Source organism: Pseudophryne corroboree, chromosome 5 (assembly GCF_028390025.1).
Source record: "Pseudophryne corroboree isolate aPseCor3 chromosome 5, aPseCor3.hap2, whole genome shotgun sequence".
NCBI lineage: Eukaryota > Metazoa > Chordata > Amphibia > Anura > Myobatrachidae > Pseudophryne > Pseudophryne corroboree.
The window spans coordinates 219,154,802-219,167,585 of record NC_086448.1 but is presented as its reverse complement, the minus strand read 5'-3'; the positions used below and the strand labels follow the sequence as shown (position 1 = coordinate 219,167,585).

Here is a 12,784-nt window from a genome sequence, read left to right as displayed (position 1 = left end):
ATCTGTGTGTTAACACATGTCAACCTACAGTACTCCATGATCTTTGCATGCACCTGTTACCTCTAACACAAGGCAGATCCCGTGAGCAGTAGCAGCTACCTGATGTAAGTGCTGGTGTTTTCTTTAGGTCAGCAAGTAATCACCCTTATTGTGGCTCTCAATCTGTCTGTTGTTGTCACAGACCTGGTATGTGATACTTTTATATGACTTAACAATATTAAATCAGTGTAAAAAAAAAAAAATAACTACAAATTATGATAAAACTGGAAACAATAGTATGAAATAGAAATACATTCAAAAGACATAACTTTAACTAGCTTTTTGCATTGTACATTACTTTGTCTGCTCCCCCTATGTCATTATACCCTTTTATATAATTACTGGGGGGTGGGGGGAGTTCTAATTTGTATCCATACACAATAGAGCCTCAAATAGCCCCAAATCAACAAAATATTGTTAAACAAAAAAAACAGACAAAATAAAAAGGATATTTTAGAGATCTAGATTATGGCAATTGCACATCTCTGCCTTGTTAGGCACACAGTTGGATAACAGCTTAAGGACTGAAACCATTACTAGTTTATACATTTATATATAATACAAAAAGCCCTCACAGCAATCCCCGGAGACAATAAAATGCACCATTTATTTGCTCAATATTGTTCTGGAATTAACCCATCCTCACCTCCCTCCTCCATACAAGTAAAGTAAGATCATATTTAGTACCATGGTGTGTAAAGAACAGGCTCGAACATAAGATAGGCTACATTGTTTCAATAATACTTAGTAGAGGCATCAATGGGGCCTGTTATAAAACAAAGAAAACCTCATTCTTTTTAGACAGATAATAGATACATTGCTGTCAATGTACTGAATTAACCCAAAATGTAGAGTAGACAGGAAACTGAACACAAGACAGAAAATAGTGACACAGCTGATGCATCCTGGTTACGGGTCCAATCTCACAATAATTCCCAAACCCAGCTACGAGTGACTTGTATAAACTAGATAAAAAAATGAATTTGTGTAGGAGGAATTCAATTCCTCACTATGGGTCGTACACATTGCTGATATTCACATAAATGATCAAAGTTTTTCAACCAATTGGCGGTTTTGATCGGTTCAGGGAATCGGGGAAATGTGGCGCTCATGTATGGCCAGCATAGGGACAGGGCTGCATGGTTCAAGGACAGTGTCAAGATGCAAGGAGGGGGGCCGAGGTAATTGCAAAGACAGTGGAAGGAGAGTAGGTTACACAACAGAATTTAGCTGTGTAAGACAAGCTCAAATTTAAGCAGAAGACACCTCGATATGAAACATAGTTAATCCAACATGTTTTCTGAATACAAGCAATCTGGATTCAAGCAGAAATACCATGTTGAAGCTAGTTAACCTCAACGTCTGCTTACCACTATGGAACACAAGGAAGCACCAAGACGTGACTAGGAATCTTCAAAGGATTGCAATAGACTATCAACATCAGCCTCTGATGTGCAGGCAATATAATTATTATATACACATTCTTTTCTGCACTGCTGTGGGACTTTAAAGAACATACAGTACATACTCTGTGCTAATTTCATATTATATATATATATATATATATATATATATATATATGGCTCTGTGTTAATCACATTTCTTATGATGTGGGAAGTTCTAGTTACATTATGTAGCGGGGAATAATAGAGAGCAGTGAAGATTGACTGTACAAATCACAACCAATATTACATTTTATAATCTAAAAATTACATTTAGTTCCATATGGACAAATTTATATGCTACCATTAAATATATAAGGGAAAAAAAGTATTTTTTCAATCAATAAAAAAAGAACCATTGAATAACATTGAAATGGTCTCAAAGGGTTAGTGGCACACTGAATTATAATCCCCCATTTGCCCTACTGACACTGAAGGAGACCACAATTATCAGACGTAATGAAGCTTAGTATTATGGAACCTTGCCAATGCTAATTATACCAAAATGAAGATAACACAGGTGCAATACAATTAGCTCTTTCATCCTCCTCCACTTCGTATCTGTAAACAGAAAAACCATTTTCGCATGATTATGGTTATTTATTTATTTCACACATTTTTTGTTCTTTTTTGTTAGATGTGGCTACAGGTATCCCAGCAGCTTCACGTGGCCTCCAATAAAATAGTGTCAGTCATTTATAAATGCAGGCTATTATTGATCTAGGAAGCAGTATTATCATTTAGGGCATTTCTACCTCAGTGACGTTACTGCCCGTTAGTTAACTGGGGGTTCAGTATGATTTACCGATGATCGGGATGCCAACTGTCAGTATACCGATAATGGCATCCCAGTCGTCAGTATGCCGGCAGCGGGGCAAGCACAAAGAGTCCCCTTGCGGGTTCGGTCATGGACACCCATGAGTAGGAATAGGCCCTGTGAGACGGAATTCTGGCGTTACTATCCTGACTGCTGGGATTCCGACTGCCTGCAAATGAACTGTGGGGGTGATTCCGAGTTGTTCGCTCGCTAGCTGCTTTTAGCAGCATTGCACACGCTAAGCCGCCGCCTACTGGGAGTGTATCTTAGCATAGCAGAATTGCGAACGAAAGCTTCGCTAATTTTCTCGTAACGATTACCCCGCAGTTTCTGAGTAGCTTCAGACTTACTCAGCCATTGCAACCAGCTCAGTCCTTTTCGTTCCTGGTTTGACGTCACTAACACACCCAGCGTTTGCCCAGCCACTCCCCCGTTTCTCCAGCCACTCCTGCGTTTTGCAACTCGAACGCCTGCGTTTTTCCGCACACTCCCATAAAACGTCCAGTTTCCGCCCAGAAACACCCACTTCCTGTCAATCACACTACGATCAGCACAGCGATAAAAAAGCTTTGTTATGCCGTGAGTAAAATACCTAACTTTTGTGTAAAATAACTAAGCGCATGCGCTCTGCGAACCTTGCGCATGCGCAGTAAGCGACTAATCCCAGTATAGCGAAAATCGGCAACGAGCGAACAACTCGGAATGACCCCCTGTATCCCTTAGCTGGCCGGCTGGAATCTCATAACAGATCAGACCACATATGTCCGCCACCACTTTGTGCAGGTGCACTGTGGACTATTGTAGTTGTTATGTAATATAGGGGCCAGCATTAATAACATCCTAAGCTTGTTTGAATGTTCAGATTTAAAAGTGTTTGTTTGGGGTAAATTTACTAAAACATTTGAAAAGGAAAAGTGGAGGTGTTGCAATCAGATTATAGCCATCATTTTCTAGACCAATGCAAGGCAATGTGATACAGTTTGGAGGCTGGCCTGGGAGGTCCTCTAAACTAAAAAGGGGCCCCACATAACACTAAGGGGCCCATATACCAATAAGTTTTAGCTGTTTAAAACTTATTGCGTATGATAAATAGTGCTCCAGCCAATCAGCTCCTAAGTGTTGTGTTTGAAAAATGACAGAGCTGATTGGCTGGAGCAGTGTTGATAAATAGGCCCCTAAAAACTGAGATTTATCAAATCTTGGAGAGAGATAAAGTGGAGAAATTGCCCATAGCAACCAAACAGCTGCAAACTGACTAAACTAAAAAGGGGCCCCACATAACACTAAGGGGCCCATATACCAATAAGTTTTAGCTGTTTAAAACTTATTGCGTATGATAAATAGTGCTCCAGCCAATCAGCTCCTAAGTGTCGTGTTTGAAAAATGACAGAGCTGATTGGCTGGAGCAGTGTTGATAAATAGGCCCCTAAAAACTGAGATTTAGCAAATCTTGGAGAGAGATAAAGTGGAGAAATTGCCCATAGCAACCAAACAGCTGCAAACTGTCCTTTTCTCCTAGCACAGGCTGTAGAATGATTGGTTGGTATGCTGATAGGTTGCTTTGGGCAGCTAGACTGACGATTAATCCTGACTCCTCCCCTCTAGTCCTCACTCCTGTAGCACCTGCACACAGACATCTATATGAAAACAATGGAGTAAATAATTAGGGTTGCACAAAGGTGATAAGAATTTAAATTCCTCCTATGCAAGTTATTCTCAAATTACTTCATGGTTGCAGCCGCGTCACCAATATCATCCATTTCTGTATAATGTTACCTGCTCATTACACTTTCTCCTGTTATATTTATTCCGATCCAGACATTTGCTTAATCCTGTTTTATGATACTATGCTTTAGTGTTTTGTTTTGTTTTTTAAATGCCCATCTGCTGATCATGCCCATCCTCCTATCTCTATCACAGGACGCCAGGTTTCTGCATTTCTGGCACTCAAAAGGGGAAGATTTTCCGGTTCCCTTTTTAGGAATTGCTAACAAGAGAAGTATAATTTTTATTTTTAGAAATAAAATAGAGATTTCTGACCAGCCCTACTGTCCAGCTTGATATCAGTGAGTTGCAGGCACATCTATGAAAATTGCAGGAGAAGAGAAGGGGGCGGTAGATTGCAATTACAGACGCATTGTGCTGCTGTCTTCATCTGTCCCTGGTTACATACTTCATAAATAAGAACATTTTAAAAAATAAATAAAAAACAACAACTTAATTTTGAGATCATTTTGGAAACTGTCCTTAAACAGGCTCCTTAATCCCTGCTTTACCATCAAGAAATTCCTTTACCAATTTTAATCTTGTAAATCTCCATGAAGCACAAACGTAGTTAAACATATACATTTACAGCAAGCACACCCAACCTCTGCAGCAGGGACGTGCGGTGATGTTAATGGCTAGTACCAGAGCCAGATTTACATTTAATATATGAGCCCAAGGATGCATGTGGGCATTATACATAGGTGCAGCAATATAAACTCCAGGAAATTTGGTGAGTTTTGATCAGAGATGTGTGGAAAAGATAGGCAGAGCCTTTTTACTCCAGAGTTTTGACTATAAAAATGATTACAATACTACAAAGAAGATATTTGCAAGGTCGGACTGGCCCACAGGGGAAACCACCGGTAGGCCCCACTGCCTGAGTGCCCACTCCTTCCTCTAAGGATCAGGTTTCAGACTGTGCACTTGTATTATACAGTGGTAGATATGTTGCATTACACTGCACAAGACTATTGTGTATTTCAAGCCTCTGTGGAGACTGGCCACACCCTCTTTGTAGGCTGTCCACACCCCTAAGTATGGGCCCCTATCACTGCATTTCCCCGGTGGGCCCTTCATACCCCAGCCCGACACTGGATATTTGTAACATATTCTTTGTATTTTTCATATACTTTATATAGTCACAACTCTGGCACAAACGTTACTATGACAGGAAAGGCTCTGCCTCACCCCACCGCACGTCACTGCTGGGCAGTGATATCATATCATTAACACCAGTACCAAACTCCCAGCCCATCTCTGACATTACACAGCAGCTGCTGGCTGCTTCTCCTCCATGTCAGTGCCCACTGAATGGCTGTTGTAGGCAGGGCCGTTGAGAGCCATGCCGGAACCCGGTAAGGGGGGGGGGGGGGGGGCTTAAATAAAGGGGAGTGACGACATCCTTTACTTTTAAAATATTAATACAATAACTAATAATATAACTATATAGGCGGGGGGGGGGGGCACATGCTTTCTACCTTACTTTATCAGGAAGTGGGTCCCTCCTCTCTGGCCAGCACCATCTTCCCAGTGATATTTGGGATGATGACGCAGGCCACTAGAGAGCAAAGACTCTGGCACAGTGCTTGAGTCTTTGCTTTCTATATATGGCGCCATCTTCAGATATCACCAGGAAGATAGCACCGCCTACGCCGGCAACAGTGCAGGTATACTGGGGGGTAGTTATCGGACCCAGGCCCCTCTGGCAGCCTGGGACTGGGTAGTTTGTACCCGCACCTCTTCCCTCTCGGCGCCACTGGTTGCAGGCACTCCCAAAACCAAAGTGCCCTCATGTAAGTGGCTATCAAACAAAAGGGGTTGATCCAATTGTCAGCGATGTGCCACAGTGATGTTCAGTTGCGCACATCCATATATATTACGGTAGCCAAATTCTCCTGCACACCTCTACTGGATGCAAGGAAAAACTAGCAATGTTACTGGTCAAAAAGTGCCTTTGACCAACCGTTTTAGCAGTCACCTAGATCAAACTCACAGACTCTACATTCTAAGCTATTATGAAGGTATCCATGACAGCACATTAGGGCCAGTCCATGTCACTTACAGGACATAAAGGAAACTTCTACTTGATAATTCAGCGCAACTCTTTGAATTAAGAGCCTGTATTATTATTTTTTTATGAAAATCTATGAAAGATATATAATTACACCTGTCAATTAATGTTGAAACCTCAAAAGACAGGGGCAGATTTATTAAGCCTGGTGAAGTGATAAAGTGGAAGGTGATAATGCACCAGCCAATCAGCTCCTAACTTCAATGTCACAGGCTGGGTTTGAAAAATGACAGTTAGGAGCTGACTGGCTGGTGCATTATCACCTTCCACTTTATCACTTCACCAGGCTTAATAAATCTGCCCTACAGCTACAGATTTTTCTTAAGACCAGTCAGTACTCACCGGCAGATCAGGGGAGAGATGTGTGCTGAGCGAACCGCTCAGCACACATCTCTCCCCCCGCTCAGCACAGCGCGATGTGTGCTGAGCGTGCGGGGGGAGCGCTCATTTCACCCAGCGGCTGAAGTGAGCGACCTGCTAGATTGGCCTGCATGCAGGCCAATCTAGCACCAGCGATAGCGATGCGCGAGGCTGCGCATCGCTATCGCTGTGAGGGGTACACACGGAGTGATCGCTGCTTAAAATCTAAGCAATCTAGTCAGATTGCTTAGATTTTAAGCAGCGATCGCGCCTTGAGTATCCCCCTTAAGTCACAGTGTGACATATGGGTCATTTCATAGATTGGCCCATTATAGTATTTTATACCGCAAGTGTGCATGTGGAGGAGAAATTGCACTATAAGAGCCACTAGAGCAACAACTGATGACTTACTAAACATTCTCTGTATAGAGCTGAGCAATATGTTGGCACTACATAAACAATAATAATATTAATAATAATAACACAACATGCAACATACCCAAGTTGCAGTGTGTATATTCACAACACACAACGTCGACTAGATATTCTGAAACTGTGCCATAAAACACTGATAGAATTTTTATTGCCGAACTGCATGCTTACACATCAGGTAGGCCAGGCTCAATCTAGCTAGTTTTATCCAAACGTACATGTAACAGGTCAAATCAATTTACAATTGTGACAAATTGTACAACACTGTGTACCAAATCATATAATGCATAGTAATATTTATATAACAGTGGATAATATAACATATCCTCTAATGCAAAACTTCTCACAAGTGATTACTATTATATGCCATACAGCCTTCTGTATTACAGTTAATCATGAACATTGCGATTGACAAAAAAAAAAAAAACATATTTCCAAAAATTATAAAATGCACAAGTGAATCCTGACCACAAATACAAAGCATACATATTAAATTACAACATCTATTATCACTGGTCACAAAAACAGTAGATGGAGTTTATACAGCAGTTGCACATTAGTAACAGATATCAGCAGCACTGTATACTGAGAATGGTAGCACACACTCCCAGGGAATAGATATTTCTAAGCAATGACTGCATGTAATAATATATTATGAACCATAAGCTTTGCAGGGCCTCTTGTTCTCTAGTGTCAGTCATATGCAGTGCTGGATAAGCACTATGCACTGGCTTATTACTGAAATGCAATTGTATGCGATGTAATGAAAGCTGACAATAATGATGACTTATCCAGCAGTATGTTGCACACCCCTTTTTATAAATAAATAAATAAGACTAGCTGTCAATGTCTCACACAGTGTACGGACTAATGAGAGGTTCTGCAGCAGCTTTAAACTCGTTGGCGAGTGTCTAGTAGTTGTATAGCTGATGTGTGATAATATGTACACGGGACGCCCACTGGTGGGCAGCACAGATCAACGACAGGAAGGTGGGTTTGTTTCCCTGTCAGAGCAGCCAGCCTCTGGGTTTACACACCTATTAGACAATCTGCAAAGTCAAACCCACTCGATCTGCCAGGGATACAGCGATGGTGCGCCGCTCGCTCTTTCAATGTAAGGTACCCTACTGCCCCTATACTGCCAGTGCAAAGGGATAGGGTACTATTGGCCAACACTGGCAGTGCAAGATCTACTGCTTTATTGCCCCTCCCTGGCAGTGCAAGGGTTACAGCTCTATTGCCCCTCCCTGGCCGTACAAGGGTTAATGCACTATTGTTCCTCCCTGGCAGCACAAGGGTTAATGCACTATTGGCCCTCCCTGGCTGTGCAAGAGTTAGAAGCCCCCTCCTTCTTACCGTCTATGTTCTCCCGGTCACTGATGTGCTGCAGGTTGCACCCTGTATCCTCCCTGCTGATGTCCTGCTCCGGTCGGTAGGACTCCAGCCTGGAGTGAGCATTTCTCCGCAGCTTGGGGCTGGAGGACACGCAGCAAGATGTGGTGTTCCCCATGGTGGTCCCCCGGGTACCCCACCTCACCCCCCTGTGCCTCGCCTCTTAGCAGCAGCAGCTCACAGCAATGATGGAGGGGAGGCAGCAGATGCAGATGCCAGTGCTGGGGTGCTGCTACTGCTGCTTGCAGGGCATCTCCATGGGTACACAGCGTGCAGGGTGTGCTGGGGGACTGGCAGAGGCAGAGCCGCCCCTCTTAGATCATTAGTAGCCACAGACCCTCATACTGAGCCCGGCACACAGGCATCTCCCCCAGCCTGCTGCTCATGATTAATATCCCCTAATAATGAGGCTTCTTGTCCCTGGTACACAGGGGCTCCTCCTCCCTCTCCTCCCCAGCACCATCACCACACAGCCCGGGGCTGTCACTGCAAAAGGTTCCGGTTCAAGGGGGTGGGAATATGGGAAGTAAGAGGCTGCTGCTGTGCTGGGTCTCATGCATGCATCACATCCCGGCCTGAGTCCTGACTGCCCTGGGTTCGTTGTAGGGACACGCAGCTCAGTGTCCCTGTTGTAGCAGGAATAGGGAACTGCTTGGGTTTTGGGATAATAATCTCCCCAGTGTGAAGGACTCATGCAGTTTGCACTGAGCGTTCATCTGCCAATAACACACGTTACATACTACTTAACTGTTTCACTGGCAGATTAGTTAGCAATGCAAACTACACCTCAAGAATGGAGATAATCAGTGGCGTGCGGTGAGGTCAGTGGCTGGTGAGGCATTACAGCCATAATGTCCGTCGAATCCTGCCGATGACCCCTACCGCTGCCGCTACTGCCCCTGAGCCGATGCCTGCTGCCACCGCCAATGGCTTAGAAACTCGCCCACCATCAATTGACCCAGCCCTCAGCCACTAATTTGCATCTCAGTCCGATGCCGCCAATGCCCGCTGCCTGCCTGCTTATCATACTTGTGATATATTGTACATTTTTAGAGGAAAAAAATATAAAAATTAGTGTTTGGGACTAGGAAGGGAGTGGGAGGAGGACATGAATGCAATTTTGTTGTCCAGGGATTCCATTAACTTAATGGAAAAGGGTCTGAATGGGTTAAAAAAAATAAATGTGTGAGTTCCCCCCCTCCTAAGTATAACCAGCCTCGGGCTCTTTGAGCCTGTCCGGGTTTAAATACTGGGGAAAAAATTGGACAGGAGTTCACTGTATTTAGACAACCAGCACCGGGCTCTTAGTTCAGTCCTGGTTCCAAAAATACTTGGGACAAAAGATGTAGAGGTCCCCCATATTTTTAAAACCAGCACCGGGCTCTACTAGCCAGGGACATAATGTCACAGCCGGGGGACACATTTATGTAGGTCCCTGCGGCCGTGGCATTACCCTCCCCCCAACTAGTCATCCCTGGCCGGGGTTCCCTGGAGAAGTGGGGACCCCTTAAATCAAGGGGCCCCCCTCCAGGCACCCAAGGGCAAGGGGTGAAGCCCGGGGCTGTCCCCAGCACCCCTGGGCAGTGGGTGCCGGGCGATAGCCATAAGTGTGTTAAAAAAAAGAATATTTTTTGTTGTAAAACTACAAGGCCCAGCAAGCCTCCTCTGCTTGCTGGTACTTGGAGAACCTCAAGTACCAGCATGCAGGGAAATAACGGTCCCGCTGATACCTGCAGTTCTACAACAACAAAAAATACCCAAATAAAAACACAACACCTTGAAAGTAAGAATTTCTTAAAACACACACTCACACATACTTACCTACATCCCATGCCGATCACGTCCACTTGTCCAGTAGAATCCAATACGGGTACCTGTAAAAATGAGGGAGAGATTACTTACCTACATCCGACGCCGATCATGTCCACAACCCCCCTGTGGCAGAGCAGGGTGTGGAACACGCCTGGCTCGCTCAGTCACTGACAGCGGAGCTGCCTACTCCCCGTTGCTTAGTAATGGGACGCCTGGCAACATTAGTCTGAGCGCCCCGGTACGGCACCGGGGATCACAAGATGCCGCCCAAGGAGAAGAAGGGGAAGGGCAGCGCCGTCGCCAGGAAGGAGGGGAAACTGGGCAACAGGCGGCACGGAGATGGTGTCCCAGGACAGCAAGGAGTTCTACCTGCTGCAGATCCGGGATCTGGAGGGCCAGGTGGAGAGGTGAGCACTCTGTCCAAGGAGAGAGAGAAACACCGCACTCGCCCCTCACTCCCGCTTCAGGGCCGTCGCTGCTGTAGCTCTAACGCCAGTCACAGCCTCCGGGTCCCGCCGCCACTTCCGCCTCTAGCGTTGCGTGTGGGTGATTGGACAGCGGATCCAGCACTTGATCTGCTGTCTAATCACTGGTGCCTCGCTGACATGGGGGTGGTGTCCCTGTCAGCAAGGCACTTGGATTAGTGCCGCTTTCCCTATGTTTTTTCATGGGCTTTTACAGCCCAGTGCTTGGCCCCGCCCCCCGCTTTACTCCCGTTCCCATTATCTATGGGAGGCACTGCTATCAGTGCCTCCCAAAGTAATTTAAACACATAAAATTATTACAATTAAAGAAGATACTTATGACACAGACTATGTGTCATAAGTATCTTCTTTGTATCATTTTAATAATTAATCACAGGGGAGGCATTGCCTCCCCTGCCTTCCCTGACTGCACGTCCCTGGAGATAATGCATCAGATAATCTTTACCAGAGCTATAGGTAGGGGTTGGCATACCCTCCAGCTGTACCTTTTTGATAGATACATTACCTTTTTTTTATGGTCTGTACCTACCAAAAAGGGCTTTGTATTGATTTTTGACTCTCCAAATCGACATTAAAAGTATAGGAAAGCTTTACCTGTGGCCACGCCCCCTTTCCTAATTTGTACTGTTTTACATGTGTAAAATGTTGGAGGGTATGGATTGGTATTGGGAGACCAGCGTTTGGGATCCCAGTTTCCAGAATGCCGGTGGGGGTCAGTTGAGCGCAACGAAGCTCCTTGCGGGCTCGAACCCACTCTTGTCATGGACACCCACAAGTGGGAATAGTCCCTGTTAGTCTGCATGCCGATCGTCGGGCTGTGCAGCGCTTGGGATTCCAGTGTCGGTATAGTGACCTGACCGCCGGTCACATAACTACATCCCATAGGTAGTACCAAATGCTAAACTGAAGGCATAGAGATATATATTTGAGAGGCGCCAAAGTACTGGGTCATGAGGCGCAGTGAGGAAGCCATCTACAATTCCCTACAGTATGCGGCTAGTTATTGTGGGCTGGTCCCTCCTCCGGGACTATCTCTTGTGTTCTACTCAGCTCCTACTTCATATGTTCCTCATCTTTGCCCCCTCAGCTTTCCTTTGTCCTTCCACCCCCTCCCCTCACGGTACCCCTGATCAGGGACGGATTAAGGCTGGTGGGGGGCCAGGGCAATAGAGGTTGTGGTGGGAGCATGCACTACTTACATTGCTGGCAAAATCTCATCCCCCGCCTGCAAGAGACACCCCCCCATCCTTCATTAGACACACCACAGACACACACCCCGGCTAATCGGCGCCACTCCTGGAGCTGTAGCAGGAACTTCACTGGAACAGACAGCAAGGACAGCACGCCGGAGCACACAGTCACTGTCTTGCCGCAAGACTGACTGTGCATGGAGGAGCTCCTCAGCAGACGCTGTTACTGAACATTTGAGCCGTCGGAGGAAGACTCCTCCAATTGACAACGGACTGTGTGGGGGGCCCCAGTCGGCCGCCTCTGTAGCCTCTGCCTTAATCTGGTTATGCCCCTAACCTCCCCCCATTTCCAAGCAGGTTCAGGTGAAAATGTACCCTGTAAAGTCACATTACCTTCCATGCACAGCCTCAAGTCACTCGCATGTTACAGTTATGTTTTTGGGCCATATTTATTATACATATTTTGTGGGAAATCACCTGAAAAATTGTGATACTCTTAAAGTGTAAGCATCCCCAGAAAGCATTACACGGGTTCCACAGCAGATATCAAAGACATCTGCTACACTTTCCCTGCTTCCCATCGGAATAGTGATGGCATTAGCCATTGTAGTCTATGGGTTACATATAGCACAATTTACTGGGAGATGGATTATCTGTATCCCTCCCCGGTAACAGCCACTGGTGCAGGCGCTGTCTAATGATCCCGCATGTGCAGTGGGTACACAGCATAAAGTGATCCCTGATGCGATCACTTTAGTTTCCACATTGCTGGGATGGGTTCCTATTGGATTGTCTGTTCCTGGATGTCATTTTTAATAGATACAGATCTGTCCTCCATTAGCTTTGCCACTAGCCGCGGCAATCTCAAGTCATTTGCTATGATTAGCATTCTCACGGCCATGCATAGGACTGCATGAGTGCGTACGCTCCCATGAATGGGTTGTACGTGGGCAGGGTTGTAGATCGTTAGATATCTC

General features: G+C 45.3%; 1 protein-coding gene across 1 annotated transcript in view; it reads right to left on the bottom strand.

Annotated features, from left to right (window-relative positions):
- Positions 1 to 8,819, bottom strand: part of CCNY (cyclin Y) — a 405,388-nt gene extending 396,569 nt beyond the window's left edge. Inside the window, exon 1 of the mRNA XM_063922144.1 lies at positions 8,285 to 8,819. Coding sequence (XP_063778214.1) covers positions 8,285 to 8,438 — 154 coding nt within the window. The 5' untranslated portion in view covers positions 8,439 to 8,819. The remainder of the gene's footprint in view (positions 1 to 8,284) is intronic.
- Between the last annotated feature and the right edge of the window lie 3,965 nt (positions 8,820 to 12,784).